Below are 19,222 nucleotides of genomic sequence, written 5' to 3'. Positions count from 1 at the left end.
CTTTTAGAGTCTGGGTTGAGAAGTCGGCTGCTATCTGTATTGGTCTCCCCCTATATGTAATCTGATGCTTTTCTCTCGTGGCCTTCAAAATCCTATCTTTATTTTGAATGTTAGGCATTTTCATTGTAATGTGTCTTGGTGTGGATCTGTTGTGATTTTGTGCATTTTGGTGTTCTGTAAGCCTCTTGTATTTGATTTTCATTTCATTCTTCAGGCTTGGGAAATTTTCTGATATTATTTCATTGAATAGGTTGTTCATTCCTTTGGTTTGTATGTCTGTGCCTTCCTCAATGCCAATAATTCTTAAATTTGGTCTTTTCATGATGTCCCATAGTTCTTGGAGATTCTATTCATGATTTCTTACCATATTCTCTGTTTGGGCAACTTTATTTTCAAGGTCAAATATTTTCTCTTCATTGTCTGAGGTTCTGTCTTCCAAGTGGTCTAGTCTGTTGGTGATGCTTTCCACTGGGTTTTTTATTTGGTTTATTGTTTCCTTCATTTCAAGGATTTCTGTTTTGTTTTGTTTTTTTCTTTTTTTTAGAATCTCTATCTCTTTGTTGAAATGATCTTTTGCTTCTTGCAGGTGCTCTTTCAGCTTATTGGTATTATCATTCATTGCCTGCATTTGCTCTCTTATCTCATCCTTTGCTTCGTGAATCATCTTAATCATGTATAATCTGAAGTCCTTTTCTGACATTTCTTCTAACATACTGTCATTGGATTCTATTACTATAGAATCTAGATTTATTTGGATCATTTTCTTCCCTTGTTTTTTCATGTTGTTCATGTATCTTCCCCTCTAGCAGTCCAGATCTGGGGTATTGCAGATTTCCCCCTATAGGCTTATAGTGGCCCTATAGGTTTCCAAAACCCTTTCTTTAAGGGGAGATCAATATTAGCAGTGCCCAATTCAGACACTATGCAATCCTAGACCAAATAGCCTCTATGAGGACAATAACAATATTGTCATAATAAACAGAATGAGTTCAAATGTTATCTTCGATAAAACAAACAGGTTTGCAATAAGGTCTGCAGTTTCTAATGTAGGACAAAGAGGATGCAGAGGGATGTAGAGTGTGGCTGTTAATGGAATAAGAAAATAATATACAGAATTTCTAGATAATAGAAAGGGTGAGAGTGTAATCAAAAGAAATTGGAGGGTAGCATGCAAAAAAGGGAGAAAGAGACTCTGAGGGAACAGGCAAACAAAAGGAAAAGAGGGCAAGAAAATAAAGAAATAAAAACTTAAAGTTTTTCAATAAGGAGAAAAAAGAAAGTCTACAGTATAACAGTCATATAGTAATGAAACCTCCCAGTGTTCAGTAGCCTGATGCAGGAGAGGTACCTGACAATGAGCTTCAACCTCCAGCAGGTGTCTCAGTATGGGATTTGCCCCACCTAAAGATCGTTACAATGGCATCCAGGATTACCCAAGATGGCTGCTCTGGCTTCGAAATGTGTTGGCAAATGGGAGCTGCAGCTCAGGGTGTGGTCGTGGTCAGCTGGAGGTCCTGGAGGCGGGATGCGGTTGGTCAGGCAGGGGACCTGGAGGTCCGGTGTGTTTGGTGTGGTTGCGGGATCCTAGAGGCCAGGTGTAATCAGTCGGTCTGGGGTCCCGGTGATAGGGCGCAGCCAGTTGGTCTGGGGTCCTGGCAGCAGGGAGCAGTCAGTCGATGTGAGTGCCCCAGAGGCAGGGTGTTATCGGTCGGGCTGAAGGATCCTGAAGATGGGGCTCAGTCAATCCAGCCAGGGGTCCTACGGGACCTGGCTGCTGTCTCAAAATGGTGGCAGCCACGTGTAATCAAACCTGCAGGTACTGTAACAGTGAACTTCCAGGCAACAGCAGGCAGCTGGTGCTCCACTGGCAGTTGGTGATCAGTTTGCTGATTGTTGTCGGTCGATCAGGAGGTGAACCTCATGTGTTGGGTGATGGATAGGTGTAAGTCAGGCGATGGACAGGCGAGAGGCAGACAAATGGCAGATGATAGGCGCCTGACAGTGAGCAATCTGCTCTCAAAAAAGGCGTCGATATGCTGGCAGACTGCAGGTGATCACAGCAGACAAATGGGGTAAACAGCAGGGGATCGATAAGAAGCAAAAATTGCCTTTCCAAGAAACAGATATCCTCTGCTTGAAACCGGAGTTACAGAGCAACAAGGAACGCAGCCTCCCTCTAGTCCGCCATCTTGAATCTCCCGTAACTCCACATTATGTACAACCACAAGAATGGGAAGTTATACTCCATGTATGTACGTATGTCAAAATGCACTCTGTAGTCATGTATCTCTAAAAAGAACAATAAAAATTTTTAAAAAGAAAACTAAATGAGACATTAATTAAACACTAACAATAATTAAATGTCCAATTATTTATAATTCTAGGTAATATTAAAGACTATAGATAAAAGAAAACTTATGCTTTTGATTAGAATATAAATTATCACAACAAATTTTGAAAACCTTTTAGACATTACCTATGAAAAGTTAAGATGTGCTTAACCATTTGATCAGTAATCTAACTCCTTGTTATACACCCAGTTATTTTCAATAGTTCCAAAAAGGAAACAACAAAAACAAGTGAGAGGTGAATAACTGGGGTAGAATTCTCTATTATAATTCTATGTAACAATTAAAATGCACTAACTTATACTTAGAAACGTAAAGGAAGACTCTAAAGAATTCATGTTTTTGTATTCCATTCAAACAAAATTCAAAACTAGGAAAACTAAAGCTAAATTACATTGTTTAAGTAGGAATACGAGTTCATTTGGTGAAACTAGAAAGGAAAAAATAAAGGGGTGGGGGGCTGATTACCTGAAAGTCAAAATGACACATTACCTGGGAGGGAAGGAATAGATAATAGTTGGGAAGTATCATGAGAAGTTCAGGTGAATTTGGGGGTCCTGACATCCGGCCATGAGTATTTTTATTGAAAAATCCAGGAAGTATACCAAAAGTTAGAAGCAATTCCGTTGGTATTAAAAAGGTGAGCTGAGGTAGGAATGAGACAGTAATAAGACAAAAGACAGTTGAAGATTTTATTCAATAAATATCAACATTGTGTTTTGAAAAATTATCTATTTCTTATATGATTTTAAGAAACCTGATGTGACTTGTAATTGGTTAATTTTTTTCCAGGCTACGAAATCTGAAGACGTTTCAATTAATACAGAAGACATTGAGAGCTCTTCTTGAAAACCTTAGAAATGTGAGATTTTTACTGGTGTTGACACCTGATATGGGTGATATGATTGTTTCCATAGAACAAAGCTGATACAAAGCCCACAGATTTTGTATAAAAGAAAATACCAAACAAGTTGGATTTTTCACCTTAGTATTCAAGAAATTTCTATATGTAACGTTTTCTAAGCTCCAAGGGGAAAGCTCTTCCCCATATAAACACAAGACTATTAGGAGAAAGGATTTGTTATCTGGATACTCTACATAGCTCTCAACTTTCCCTTACACAGCTTTTATAAAAGAGCATAAAAAAGATTTACTTCTAGAGTGCAGGTCATGAAGACTTGAAGCACGATGTATAATTCACAGAAAAACTAATTTATGTTTGTATGAGTAAAAAGCACATTTCATCTTCTGAGTTCTTCTACCTGAACTAGCCTCTACCTTAACAAAATACGAATCAAAGTATGAATCAAAAGTATGAATCAAAGTATGAATCAAGTTCCTTCATTGTTCCTTGACTTCTCCTCTTCTCATTAAAGTTCCTTTCTGCCCTGAGAGCTTCTGCTGTCTTTCTTCCCCTTTCATTCCCCCTGCATCCTGCTTATCATTGTTTGGGTCCTCTGTCCACTTGCTTTTCAAAGCAAACCGCCTTTACCCAATAGGAAGTTCCCAGGAATCTGATCTGAATCCAGTTTACCCTCTTTTCCATTATGGAACATTACTTCAGAAAACTTGGTTCAGTGATACTAATCATGCCATTGAGTCCATGTAACTCTCTTTTAAAGGCGATGTCGTTTTGTTTGTTTTCTGCCCTGTCTCTTGAGGTGTTTCAGATTGTTATCTACTACGGTCAGTTAGAATCCTTTCCGTCTGGCAAGAGAAGAAGGGAAGGGAGGAATGGTGGCTTACAGTCCGCCCCTTGTCAGCTGTGCTCACTCATGGTCCTGCTGGTTCTCAATGAAGTTCTCAGGGGGAAGTAAATACAATGAATAGGGATAAACAGCTCTGAACACTTCTAAAAGTGACACTGTTCATGAGCTCGAAGTATACATAGAATTATGATTCATAATTATACATTTTAAATATCTGTTTAATTCAAATGAAGAAAAGAAGAAACAAATAATAAATAGTATGGCATCAGAATAAAAACCAAATATATCACAATGGATTGCTAAACCCTATGCTGCTAACAAGAGACAGAAAATAAAGGTAGCAGGATATGTAAGATTTCTGGAAAAAAAATAACCCATATATTGAACTGAGTGTAAACAAGAAGACCCAAATAAATGAAGAGATTTTCTGTGTTTCTTTATTTGAGAGGATCAGTATTGAAAGGTGTCAGTTCTCTCATTTTTGACAACAATAATGGAATTGAAATTGACATCAACAGTTATGTGACCGCACATGAGACAAGGGGGCACTGGAAAAGCACTGGAGTCTGACTCCAGAGTCGTGACCAGGAAAAACCCAGAAATATTGTTTCTTTGTTTTTAGAATAATGAACAAAAAAAGATATAGACTACACCAGACCACATGCCAGGCATGTGGCTACTTGGAGAGGCAGGGGAAACTCCCCTCTAGATTGTCCAAAAAAAAAGAAAGAAAGGAATCTTACTGAATTTAAAAAAATAAAAAACAGACTCTACTATCAGACAGATTAGCCATCCTAGCAGAGAAGTAATATTGCGTAGTAATAAGGTGTGGAAGATGAGACTCCCATACTGCATTTCTCTACACCTTCTGTGTAGGAAATCAGAAATCTCTCATTTTTCACTGGGCACCAGATGACTGGACCAGGCTCAGCAGTGAGACGGGATGAAATTGGGGAGCTCTGGGCTACAGCAGGCATGAAAACGGGTCCTTGGAAACTGGCCATCTAAATTTTAGAACAAGGTCTGAGAGCAGCAGGGTGTGGATGTGGGAGTGCCTGGGTAGGAAGTGTGACTCCGGGTTTAGTGGGGTGCTTACCCCTGCAGTGCTTCATCCTAGGACAAGCAATACAGGCCTGACTGCCTAACCCATGCTCAAAGGTGTTTGGAGGAGTCACTGCAACTTGGACATTTCCTCACCCCATTCCAATCCCCCGCCACACACACACACACACACACACACACACACACATGCTCAACACATAGATTGACCCCTGGGGTATAGGGCTTAATGCAAATTAAATCAGTCCCCAGACTCTGTAGGCAAGAGGTCTAAGCCAGTGCCCCTACTATAGCCATGCCCATATTCCCAGGCACAAAATTCAGAAACATTGAGGTGAATTTAGCTCTGCAATGAATGTTCCCATAGTACTTCTGGGTGGGCAAGAAGGGGTATAGTTGAGCCTGTAAACTTCACTATCAGGTTTGGCCTTCATGGGTTGGAACTGAGAAAAAGCAAACTGATCTGCAATTACACCCCACAAATTTACCCATATCTGGTGTATCTTAAATCTGAAGATCCAGAAGTTTCTCCATTTTTATCATCTCAGCAAGATGGTGATTTTCATTGTTGTTCGTTTTTGCTTATGCTTTTATGCTAGTTTTCCTTATTTTTTCCTTATTTTTTTCCTTATTTTTTCCTTTTTTTCTCTAATTAGTATGTTTTAATTAATTGAATTTTTGTCAGTATTTTTTTGCCTTTCTCATTTATATTCCATTCTATCTCATTTCTTCTATCTTCCCTCCCTCTTCTTCTTTCTTTCCATCTGTATCTTTCATTGTTAAGTATATTATCAATGCCTAATTTTTCAGCCTAATCTATATTATTAATCCTCTTTTCTCTTTGGTTAGTGGAGTTGCAGAGATCATACATATATAAGTTTTTATCATATGTTGACATATGGTTGAATCTGAAAATACTATTGCTAGTGGTGGTTATTCTCTCCCTTCACAGTGGTGCTGGTAGATGAATTTAGTTCTTATATTATGCTGAGTAGGTGCTTTGACACTGAGGTATACCCACAACCCAATGCATATAGTAAAGGCATAATATCTCACTAAAAGCCATCCCAACAGATGTGCAAACCTCAACATAGAATGGCAAGAAAAATGAGAAAACATGAGATGCCTCCAAAAGTTGTAACTCCCCAATCACTGAATCCATAGATATCAAAGTGAATGAAATTTGGACAAAGTATTCAGAAAATTGAGAGATAAAATAATCAATGAATTCAAAAGATACAAATAACTTAATGAATTAAAGAAGACAAGGGACTTGGGTTGTAGCTCAATGGTAGAGCACTTGCCTAGCACACGTGAGACACTGGGTTTGATCCTCAGTACCACATAAAAAAAATAAAATAAAGGTATTGTGTCCACCTACAACTAAAATAAGTTTTTTAAAATAAAAATTAAAAAGGAAGACAATACAGGATATGAATGAAAATTCTATGGAAATTCTGAAAAGAACCAAACAGAAATGAAAGCACAATAAATCAAGTGAAAAACTCAATTGAAAGTCTCAGCAATAGACTAAGTCAACAAGAAGACAGAATTTCAGGACTGAAGACAAGGTTGTGGAGCCTGAACATATAAATAGAAATAATGAAAAAAATCAGAATACACAAGAACTCTGGGGACAATATAAAGAGAAACAATTCTCATAAGCCTGGAGGAAGGATAAGAGATACATACCAATGGCATTGATAACCTATTCAGTAAAATAATAGCAGAAATTTTCCCAAACCTTGAAAATGAGATAGGCATTCAGACATTGACTCCAGTTAGAACCCCAAATTGGAAAAAAGAAGACAAGAATCTCTCCACAACACATTATAATTAAAATGCAAAAAATTCAGAACAAAGAAAAATTAAACAGCTGCAAGAGAAAAAGAGTAGATCACATTTAAAGCAAATCATTTGTAACAACAGATTTCTCAGCAGAAACTCCTAAAGTCCAGGAGGACTTGAAACAACATACTTTAAGCCCTGAGAGAAAATAATTGCCATCCTAGATTTCTATGCACACCAAAACTGTCCTTCAGATTCGAAGCAGGAAAAAAAAAAAAAAAAAAAAAAAAAAAAAACTTCCAAGATAAAACTAAAGGAATTGAAGACCAAGAAGCCAGCATTTCAGAAGATACTCAAAGGAATTCTACAGAAGATAAACACAACCATGAGCACATAGGAAATAATAAATCTCATTAGAAGAATAGATAAGCAAATGAGAAAATGAGAAAAAAGAATGAATTAAACATTAAAGATAAAATGACAGGAAGTAAAAACACACCTCTCTATAATGACATTGAATGTAAATCATCCTAATTCTCCAATTAAAAGACATTGATGAAACTATATTATAAAACAAGTCCCAAATATATGTTGACTTTAAGAAACACTACTCATTGGCAAAGACATACACAAACTGAAAGAATGGAAAATTATATTCCATGCAAATGGAATGCACAAGCAAGACTAGCTATATTCATATCTAACAAAGCTGATTTCAAGCCAAAATTAATCAGAAGAGACAAAGGTCTATGTACTGGTAAAGGAAGCAATCCAACAAGTATATATAATGATGTATGGAATCAATCTGACCTAATTTTCCTACATATATATGTGAATATACCACAGCAAATCTCACCTTTATGTATTTCCACAAGGCACTAATTTAAAATTAAGTAAATAGCAGAAAGGTCAGCAGAGTAGAGGGAAGGGAATGGGGAATGTGGGAAGGAGAAAGAGAGGGAAAGGGGAAGTACTACAGACTGAATTAGAGCAAATTATATTCTGTGCTTTTATAATTATGTCAAAATGAACCCTAAAATTATAACTGCAAAGAACAATAATTTTTAAAAGAATATATAATGATTGTAAATATTTATGCTCCAAATGCCAGAGCACCCAATTTCATAAAATGAACAATACTTGACAGGACAAACATAGACCCCAATACAATAGGAGTGGGTGATTTCAGTGTACCACTGTCACAAATGAATAAGTTATCCTAACAACAAAAAAAAGTCAACAAAGATATTATAGAGTTAAAACAATTTTTAGACCAAATGAATTTAGCAGATATCTGAAGAATATTTCACCCAGTAGCAATTTCATACACTTTTCAGCTACCTATTGAACTTCCTACAAAATACATCATATATTAGGCCACAAATAAGTTATAGGAATACAAAAAAAAAAATAATTCCTTGCATCTCATCAGATCATTATGGAATAAAATTAGACATAAACAGAAAAAAACCCTACAGAAACTATACACAAACTATACAACACATAGAGTTTGAAAAATATACTTTAAAAAACATTATTAATGCATTTTATTTATATGTAATATTGGGATTCATATTGGCATAATCACACATGCATGAAATATGATTTGCTCCACTTCAGTCCCCAGTACTTTCTCTTTCCCTCCTTGTTCTCACCCTCTATTCCTCTTTTTCTGCTCCACAGATCTCCCTTCCATATATTAATTGTTTTTTAATCACTGCTTCATAGATATATAAAGGTGAAATTCACTGTGGTATTTTAACATATGTACATAGCATAACTTGGTCAATATCATTCCATGGTTCCTGCCTTTTCTCATTCTTCCTCCCTCTTAGTCCCCTTCCTTTGCTCCACTATATCCCTTTTATTTTGGGGTGATCCCCCCTCCTCATTTCCCCCCTTATTTGCTCTAGCTTCTGCATATGAGAGAAAACACTAGACTTTTGACTTTCTGAGTCTGGCTTATTTCACATAGCATTGTGTTCTACAGTTCCATCCATTTATCAGCAAATGTCATAATTTCATTTTTATTTATGGTTGAGTAAAAATCCATTGTTTATATACATATTTTCTTAGTCCATTATCTGCCATTTCCCTAGGATGGTTCCATAACTTAGTACTTGTGAGTTGTGCTGCTATAAACACTGATGTATCACTTGATCATACTGATTTTAATTCTTTTGGATAAAAACCAGTGAGAGGGGCAGTTGGATCATATGCTAGTTTCCTAGTTTCTCGAGGAATCTCCATGCTGCTTTCCAGTTTGGTTGTACTAATTTCCAGTCCTACCAACAATTTATGAGGGTACCTTTTGCCCACATCCTTGCTACTTCTGAATGATTGATGGTCATTGAAGAAATCAGGAAAATGAGCAAACCCATCCCAAAAACAGCAGAAGGAAAGAAATAATGATCCAGCTGAAATTAGTGAAATAAGTATCAGGATCAGGATAAGGATGCTCCTTTCACCTGTGGCATTCAACATCATACCGCAAGTTTTAGCAAGAGTAATTAGACTGAAAAGAAAAGCATCTAAATTGGAAAGGAAGGGCTAAATACTCTCTAATCACAACATGATCCTCTAAATAGGAAATCCAAAAGAAACCACAAGAAGGCTACTAAAGCTAATAAACTAATTCTACAAAGTTTCAAGGTACAAGATTAATACACAAAAATTCCTGAATTAAAAAACTACTACAAAGCTAAGTTACTGAAACAGTGTGATGCTAAAGACAGATATGCAGACAAATGGGACAGAATAGAGAAGACAGAAATAAACTCTTGCATATTTCCTGAATAGAGTTTCAACAAGGGTGTCAAACTGTTTAATGGGGTAAGGACTTTCTTGTCATCAAATTGTACTTGGAAACTGGAATAGCTACATACAAAGTAAATGAAGTTATACGTTACACCAAGTACAAAAATAAAGTATACGTTACACCAAGTACAAAAATAGACTGTTAAATTATCCCTATTTTAGATATTTTGTACACTGAAAAGTAAAGAACTCAACCAAAAAACTATGAGATCTGATGAACAAATTCAGTGAAGTAGTATACAAAATCAACATACGAAAATCAGTAGCATATTTATACACCAATGAGGAACTTCCTGAGAAAAAAATCATGAAAGTTAGGGATATAGCTCAGTGGTAGAATACTTTCCTAGCATGTGCAAGGCCTTGAGTTCAATCCCCAGTACAGAAAGAAAAAAAAAGTATCAAAAAAGAATGCCATTCACAGTAATGACAAACAAAACAAGTATCTAGGAATACATTTAACCAAGGAAGGGATTGATCTCTACAATAAAAATTACAGAATGCTGAAGATACAAAAACTGGAAAGACTCCCCATGTCCACAGATTGGAAGAATTAATATTACTAAAATGTCCATTCTATCCGAAGTGATTTCCTGCTTTAATGCAATTTCCATCAAAATACCAATGACGTTCTTTACAGAAATAGAAATTAAATAAATACTAAAATATTTATGGAATAGAACTACAAAAGACTCCAAATAGCCAAAGCCATCTTGAACAAAATGAAGGAATCAAAATACTTGCTCTCAAAACATACTACAAAGCTATAAAAGTACAAAATCATGGTACTATTACAACTGACACCAATGGAACAGAATGAGAATTCTGAAATAAATGCACGTCTACACCCAACCGATCTTCAACACCCAAAACTGCATTAGATGAAGAACAACTGCTTCAATTGATGGTGCTGGGAAATGAATATCTATATGCATAAGAATAAAATAACCACCTCACCCTGTGCCACTTGCCGCGGACCAGCAGGACAAACGACATGTACACTTCAGAAGTTCATGAAGCAGCTTCTTCTTTATTCAGATAACACCCTCAATATATAAGCAGTCTCATGCATAAGCAATTGTAATCACATATGTCCATCCAATCCTGTTAAAGGTCAAGCAATACGAGCTCAAGCATACATGTAAGATATATCTGTCCGCGCGCTAAGCAGCTGAACTAATTATCATACAGCCAATGGTAAGCACTTCCTGTTTTTCTCAAGGCGCATTCAGCACGCACTTTGGCTCTCTGCCAGTCCCCATCTTGGATGCATGTGGTGTAACCCTGGGCCCCGGGTCTTGCCCACCACAGCCCTGTACAAAAATCAGCTCAAAATGGATCATCGACCTAAACATAAGACCTGAAACTATGAAGCTACTAGCAGAAAACAAGGAGAAACACTTTGAGACATTCGTGTACACACAATTTTTTAAATAAGATTCCCCCAAACACCGGCCACCAGACCAAAAATGAAACAGCAAAGGAAACAATCAGCAGAGTGAAGAGACAACCTGAAATGGGACAAAATATTTGAAAACTATTCATCCAACATGAAATTAAAATCTAGACTATATATGGAATCCACGCAATTTGACAATAGCCATATAAATCAAATTTTAAAGCAGGCAAATGATCTGAATACACATTTCTCAAAGGAAGATAAGCAAATGGTCCACAAGTACATGAAAAGAAGTTCAACATCACTAACCACCAGGAAAATGCAAATCCAAATGAGACGTCATGATCCACAATGAGATATCATCTCACTCCAGTTAGAATAGCTACTTCAAAAAGTCAATAACATGCTGGTGAGGATACAGAGAAAGGTGACTCACATTCACTATTGGAGGGAGTAGAAATTAGAACAGGTATAATGGAAAAAGGTATGTAGTTTCCTCAGAATAACTAAAACTAGAAGTACCACATAAGCCAATAATTCTACTCAGGGACATATATCCGAAGGAAATGAAATCAGCATATCAAAGGGACACCTGCATTTCCATAATGATGTAAAACAAAAAGAAAAAACTAAAGGAAATATGTTTGAGTTAAAAGGTGACAGCAATGACTCATCAAATAAGACTATTGAGAAAAGAGACAAAAAGGAATGGAAATTCTGGATTTTAAGAACACAGTAACTGAAAAGAAAAATTCACTATGGGGCTTAAGAGTATATTACAGCTGACAATATAAAATCAACAATCATGAAGATGGCATAAAAGAAATCAGTCTTAAAAACAGAAGGGGTGCAGGGAAGAAAGCCTCTGAAACCATTTAGTGTATAATTAAAGTTCTTTAGAAATTGAAGAGAAGGGGAAAAAATGAAATGATGGCCAAATATTTCACTAATTTGATGGCAAATATTATTCTACACATCCATGAATTCAGTGATCCCAAATTACAATAAACACAAAGATTTTTTCATAGACATCTCAGTCAAAATGATGAAAAAAAAGGAGAAAGAAAATCTTGAAAGTAGTAAGAAAAATATTACTCTTCATAAGCAAGGGAACCACAATAAGGTTAACAGTTGACTTCTCATCAAAAATAATGGAGGTCAGAATAATGAGATGGCATATGAAAGTGCTGGGGGAAAGAATGCTTAACAGGAATTCTGAATCCTTTAAAATTATCCTTCAAAAATGAAGATAAAATAAAGACATGCACAAAGGACTACAGAATGTGTTGCCAGCAGAAATGCTTCTAAGAAACACTGAAGGAAACTCTTCGCATTGAAAGAAAGTGATAGCAGATGAAATTCAAATGCACATAAATGAATAAAGAGCACCCATAAGAGTAACTATGGTCATTACAAAATCAAATAAATACATCTTTTGTTTTATTTGGTGGAACTAATTTAACAGAAAATTGTATAAATTGCATCGAACTCACGCAGGTAATCCAGGATAATCTCCTTGATGTAAGGTCATGTTATCAGCAACATTAAGTTCATGTCACACTACTCAAGTCCAACTTTTAGCATGAAAGCATTCATGGATAATACATAAATGAATGGTTATGCATTTTTTTCAATAAAACTTTGCTTCCAAAAATAGATTTGATTCACATGTCATAGTTTATCACCCATGCTCAATAGGTATAAAATTAAAAAAAAAACCTGTTAAAAACAATAATTATACCATAATACTGTTGAGTATATAATATATGTGGATATAATACATAATAGCATATTGGAAGATGGAGGTAATAGAACTATATGAGAACAAGGTTACTCACTATATCTTACTGGAGTTGATATTCATCTGAAATGATGGTTGACAATTTAGATGCATATTAATGACTAATAAAACTCAAAAGTAGTTTAAAATCTAAGGTATTAACACATGAAGTATTTTTAAAAACAGGGAAAGGAGGAAAACAGAAATGAGATCTATAGAAAAATGTAAGATGTGAGACATATATCCAACCACTTAGACAGTAACATTAAAATAAAAACTAAATGAGAGTAGATGTCAGAATAGAGAAGATCACTTTCCTAGTGTGAAACCAAGAAAGCATATAGGCAGCTTCTCAGCAAGATGGATGGAGAAAAAAGGGGGGGACTTTGCTGGAATTTAATACTAGATATTCTAAGCATATCAGGGACTCAGAAGGTTGGATATAATCGAATAAGGAAGAAATCCCAATTGCCACAGCACTGCCATGTCTAGAGGCAAAAGGAACCCACACTTTTAGGAGGCCTGAAGCATGTGTGGGTACAGAGAGCTTAGAGATCAAAAATATTCTCTAACATGAAAGGTGTGCTGCACAATATCCTTGTGCAGGAAAGAAGTCCCATCTCTCCTGGCTGGACAGATGGAAGGAGCCATTTTGTAGCCATGGTGTAGGGGCCAGCAACTGGGGACAATTCCTGGCAAACCTGAATTTGACCTGAAATACAGGTCTGGCAAACAAATACAGCACTACATGAAGTGTGCCTAAATGACCAGGAGAAAATTAAATGTGGAGAAAGGGATCTACTGGTAGTGGAAACCCACCTAGCTTTCACTCTTCCCATTCAATCTGGCTGCATGCAGAACCAACTGGGAGAGACACGCTGGCTACAATTTAAAAGGGCAAATGGAGAGATTGAGTTTGGAGACAGAACCTGAGACCAGGAAATATGGGGTCCACAGGTGACGTAGTGAACATGAGTGAAGCCCAGGGGAGAGCCCTGGGGAGCAGTCTTCCAGTGTGGACTAGCAATTGCTGGGTTCTGGAGGTGCACTGATTTAAAATCTCCAGACCAATTGGCATTCAGCACAGAACCTAGAGCATACTTAAGCCTAAATCCTGCCTCCAGGAGTTCCATCTATGGGATTACCTCTCTCACTCCAGAAACCCTACCCTGAGGGTGAAGTAAGCATCGCACCAGATGACCCTCCTACCACTGTTGGGAAGGAAAGCTGAGAATGTTTTGAACTCCAATGGAAACAATTCTTTAATTTTTCATCAAGACATTTTTACATTCTTTTTCCTATTCTCTGTTTAATTGTAAACGTAATGGCTCATGAAAATTTATACCTCATTTCTACCATTTGGAAAGCCAGTTATTCTTCATGGATCAGTATTTTGAGGACTAGAATATTTGATTAGTATATTTCAGTTTTGCTTTGTATTCTCTTATTTTTTAATATTTTAAATTGTTACTGTATGTACATTTTTTCTCTCTTATCTGTTTCTCTTGATTCATTCTTTTCTTCTTCCAACAGCCAATCTCTATTGTTTTCCCTTTCACTCTTCCTTTACTTTTTTACTTCTCTCTTTTCTCCTTCTCCCTCATAATCATCACATCTTACATCACTTCTGCTCTATCCATGTCCACCAATGAAGACAAAATATATGATCTTGAAAATAAAGGGGACCATGGAGGAAAGATGTTAAGACACCATGAACAGAATTTCCAAGAAATATGTGATAACCTGAAAAGACCAAATTTAAGATTTATCAGACTAGAAGAAGGCTCGGAAATACAAACAATACAGTAAGGATCAATATTAAAGGATGCCAGAGACAAACAATAGGTCATAGTTAGAGGAAAACCCACCTGGAGCCAAGCTGATTTCCTATCTAGACCTTCAAAGTTAGGACCCTTGGAATAAATGTATACCAAGTTGTAAAAGGAAATGAATGCCAGCCAAGAATATAATACCCAACCAGATTAAGCTTTAGAATTGAAGATGAAGTGAAAACTTTCGACAATAAGCAAAAGTTAAAAGAATTCACAGTTAGAAGACCTGCACCACAAGACATACTCAATAAAATATTTCATGAATAGGAAATGAAAAATAAAAGTGAACACAGGTGAAGGAGGAACTACACTAGGAGAATAGACAAAGGAGAAAATAATTGAAATTAAAAACCAGAAATAAAATTACAGGGAAAAAATCATTTTTCAATAATAACATTGAATGTAAATTGTCTAAACACATCAATCAAGAGACATAGACTGGCAGATTGGATTTGAAAACAAGACTCAACAATATGCTGTCTCAAAGAGACTCACCTCATAGGCAAAGACATCCACAGACTGAAGGTAAAAGGATAGGGGAAAAAAACATATTATTCACATGGATCTCATAAACAAAGAGGGGTTCCTACCCTCATATCAGATAAAGTGGACTTCAAGCCAAAGTTAATCAGACGTGATAAAGACATTTCATATACTTAAGGGAATTACACATCAGCAAGACATAACAATCATAAATGTTTATAACCCAAACAATGGAGCATCTCATACATCAAAAAAACCCTTCTCAATTGAAAGAAGCAAATAGACCACAACACAATACTGGGTGGCTTTAACACACCTCTCTCATTACTGGATAGATCCTCCACACAAAAACTAAATAAACATAGAACTAAAAATTATAATTAATAATTCAGACTTAACAGACATATATAAAATACCTCATCAATGACTGAATACACTTTCTTCTCGGATGAAATGGATCCTTCTCAAAATAGACCATATCTTAGGTCATAAAGCAACTATTAGCAAATACAAAAAAATGAAGATAATGCCTTTCATTTTATCAGATCGTAATGGAATAAAATTAGAAATCAATGATGGAATAAAAAGTACAATCTACTCTAACTGCAGACTAAATAATACACTATTGAATGACCAAAGGATAGCAGAAGAAATCAGGGATAAAATATTAAAAATACTTAGAGATAAATGAGAATAGTGATACAGCATATCAAAATCTCTGGGACACTCTGAAGTTCATTGCACTGAGCTCATTCATTATAAGATTAGAAAATCCAAATAACCTAATGTTACATCTCAAAGCCCTACAAAAAGAACAAATCAACACCAAAAACCAACAGAAGACAGTAAATACTTAAAAACAGAGTTGAAATCAATGAAATTAAGACAAAAAATTCAAAAAATTGACAAAAAGTTGGTTCTTTTAAAAAATAAAATTGATAAACCCTTAGCCAAGCTAATGAAGAGAAAGAAAAAGAAAACTCAAATTACTAAAATTTGTAAAAGAAAGAGAAAAAAGAAAGATCATAATACACACTACTGAAATGCAGATGAAAAGAAAGTATTTTGAAAATGTATACTCTAATAAAATAGAAAATATTGAAGACATCAACAAATTTCTAGAGACATATGACCTACCCAAATTGAATAAGGAGGACATAGAATATTTAAATAAATCAGCTTCAAGCAATGAAATCGAAGATGCCATTCAAAACCCTACCAACAAAGAAAAGCCCCAGGACCAGACAGATTCTCAGCTGAGTTCTACAAGACCTTCAAAGAAGAACTTACTCCAATAGTCCTCAAATTACTTTGTGAAATAGAAAAGGAGGGAACACATCTGAACTCATTCTATGAATCTAGTATCACCCTGTTGCCAAAACCAGATAAAGACTAAGGAAAGAAAACTTCAGATCAATATCCCTGGTGAACATAGTTTCAAAAATTCTTAATAAAATTCTGGCAAATTGCATACAAAAACAAAAACATAGTGTACAATGATCAAGTAGGGTTCACCTCAGGGATGCAAGTTTGGTTCAACATATGGAAATTAATAAACATAATTCATCACATCAATAGACTTAAAGACAGGAATCACATGATTATCAATATATTCAGAAAAAGCATTTGACAAAATATAGCATCCATTCGTGTTCAAAACACTAGAAAAACTAGGACTAGTAGGAGCATACCTCAACATTATAAATGCTATATGTGTTAAACCAAAGGTCAACATCATTCTAAGTAGAGAAAAATGGAAGGTCTTCCCTCTAGAAACAAACAAACAAGGATGCCCTCTTTCACCTTCTATTCAGTGTTGTTCTTGAAACTCTAGCCAGTGCAATTAGACAAGAAAGAAATTAAAGGTATAAGAAGAGGAAAAGAAGAACTCAACTCTCTTTGCTGACAACATGAATCTATATTTAGAATACCCAAATAAAACTCCACCAGAAAACTTCTAGAACTCATAAATGAATTTAGGAAAGAAACAGGATATAAAATTAATACCTATAAATCAATTGTATTCCTGTACATCAGTGATAAATTAGGAAAACCATCCCATTCACAATAGCCTTGAAAAAATAAAATATTTAGGAATCCATCTAACAAAAGAGGAGAATACCTCTACAATTAAAACTACAGAACACTAAAGAAAGAAATTGAAGAAGACTTTAGAAGTTGAAAAGATCTCCCATGCTCTTGGATAGGCAGAATTAATATTGTCAAAGTGGCCATACTACTACCAAAAATGCCATACAGATTTAGTGTAGTGCCTATTAATATTCCAACAATGTCCTAAATAGAGATAGAAAGGGTGGTCATGAAATTCATCAGGAAAAATAAGAGGCCCAGAATAGCCAAAGCAATCCTTAGTGAGAAAAGTGAAGCAGGAGGCATCGCAATACCAGACCTTAAATTATACTCCAGAGCTATAGTAACAAAAACAGCAAGGTATTGGCACTAAAACAGACATGAAGACCAATGGGCCAGAATAGAAAACACGAGATGTACTCACATAAATACAGTTATCTCATACTAGACAAAGGTGCCATGAACATACACTGGAAAAAGATAACCTCTTTAACCAATGGTGCTGGGAAAACTGGAAATCCATATGTGGTAAAATGAAATTGAACCCTTGTCACTCACCCTGTACAAAATCCAACTAGATCAAGGAACTTGCCATTAGACCAGAGACCCTGTGCCTACCAGAAGAAAAAGTAGGTCAAATCTCTATCATGTCAACTTAGGAAACTGAATTCCTCAACAAGACTTCTAAAGTGCAAGAAGTAAAATCAAGAATCAGTAAATGGGATGGTATCAAACTACAAAGTTTCTTCACAGCAAAGGAAATAATCAAGAATGGAAAGAGAGGGCTTACAGAATGAGAGAAAATCTTTACCACCTGCACCTCAGATAGAGCATGAATCACCAGGACATATAAAGAACTCAAGAAACTTAACACCAAAAAAAAAAAAAAAAAAAAAAAAAACCCAGCAAAAATCATCAAATAATTCAGTCTATAAATGGGCAAAGGAACTGAACAGATACTTCACAGAAGAAGAAATACAATCAATCATATATAAAAAATGTTCAATGTCACTAGCTATTAGAGAAATACAAATTATAACTGCACTGAGATTCCATCTCACTCCAGACAGAATGGCAATTCTCAAGAATACAATTAATATTAAATGTTGGTGAGGATGTGAGGAAAAAGGTACACTCATACATTGCTTGTGGGACTGCAAATTGGAGCAACCACCCTGGAAAGCAGTATGGAGATTTCTCACAAAACTTGAAGTGGAACACCATTTGACCTACTTATCCCAGTCCTAAGAAACTCCTAAAGGACTTAAAAATCAGCATACATCAGTGAACAGCCACATCAGTATTTTTAGCAGCTCAATTCATGATAGCTAACCTATGGAACCAATCAAAGTGCCCTTCAACAGATGAAATGATAAAGAAATTGTGGGACATATACATAAGGGAATATTACTCTGTCATAAGGAAGAATGAAATCATGGTATTTGCCAGTAAATGATGAAACTGGAGACTATTATGTTACATGAAATAAGCAGATTCCAAAAAACCAAAGGCCAAATGTTCTCCCTGATATGCAGATGCTAACACACAATAAGACTGGCCAGGAGAATAGAAGTTCATTGGATTAGACAAAAGGAATGAAGGCAAGGGAGTGGGATGGGAATAGGAAAGGCAGTAGTGAAGTGGACACAACGTTGCTATGTTCATATATGAATACAGGGCCAGTGTAACTCCACATTATTTTTTTATATTTATTTTTATTGTAAACAAAATGGGATACATGTTGTTTCTGTTTGTACATGGAGTAAGAGCATACCATTTGCGTAATCATACATTTACATAGGGTAATGATGTTTGATTCATTGTTATTTTTTCCTTCCCCCCACCCCTCCCACCTCTCTTTTCCCTCTATACAGTCCCTCCTTCCTCCATTCTTGCCTCCCTCACACCCCCCCATT

At 35.8% G+C, this 19,222-nt stretch overlaps 1 protein-coding gene across 5 annotated transcripts in view; it reads left to right on the top strand.

The window, feature by feature from the left end:
* The window catches only part of MS4A13 (membrane spanning 4-domains A13), a 37,951-nt gene extending 33,952 nt beyond the window's left edge, over window positions 1-3,999 (top strand). For all 5 annotated transcript variants that reach the window (XR_013757621.1, XM_079102763.1, XM_079102766.1 and 2 more), the window contains one exon: window positions 3,141-3,999. Coding sequence is in view for 4 of the 5 variants with exons in the window: in XM_079102763.1 (XP_078958889.1) it covers window positions 3,141-3,197 (57 nt within the window). In the remaining variant the exon portion in view is untranslated. The remainder of the gene's footprint in view (window positions 1-3,140) is intronic.
* Window positions 4,000-19,222: the final 15,223 nt, after the last annotated feature.

This window comes from Sciurus vulgaris (genome assembly GCF_902686455.1).
Source record: "Sciurus vulgaris genome assembly, chromosome: 11".
NCBI classification, from domain to species: domain Eukaryota; kingdom Metazoa; phylum Chordata; class Mammalia; order Rodentia; family Sciuridae; genus Sciurus; species Sciurus vulgaris.
The sequence above is the reverse complement of the archived record's forward strand: the minus strand, read 5'-3'. Positions and strand labels throughout refer to the sequence as shown.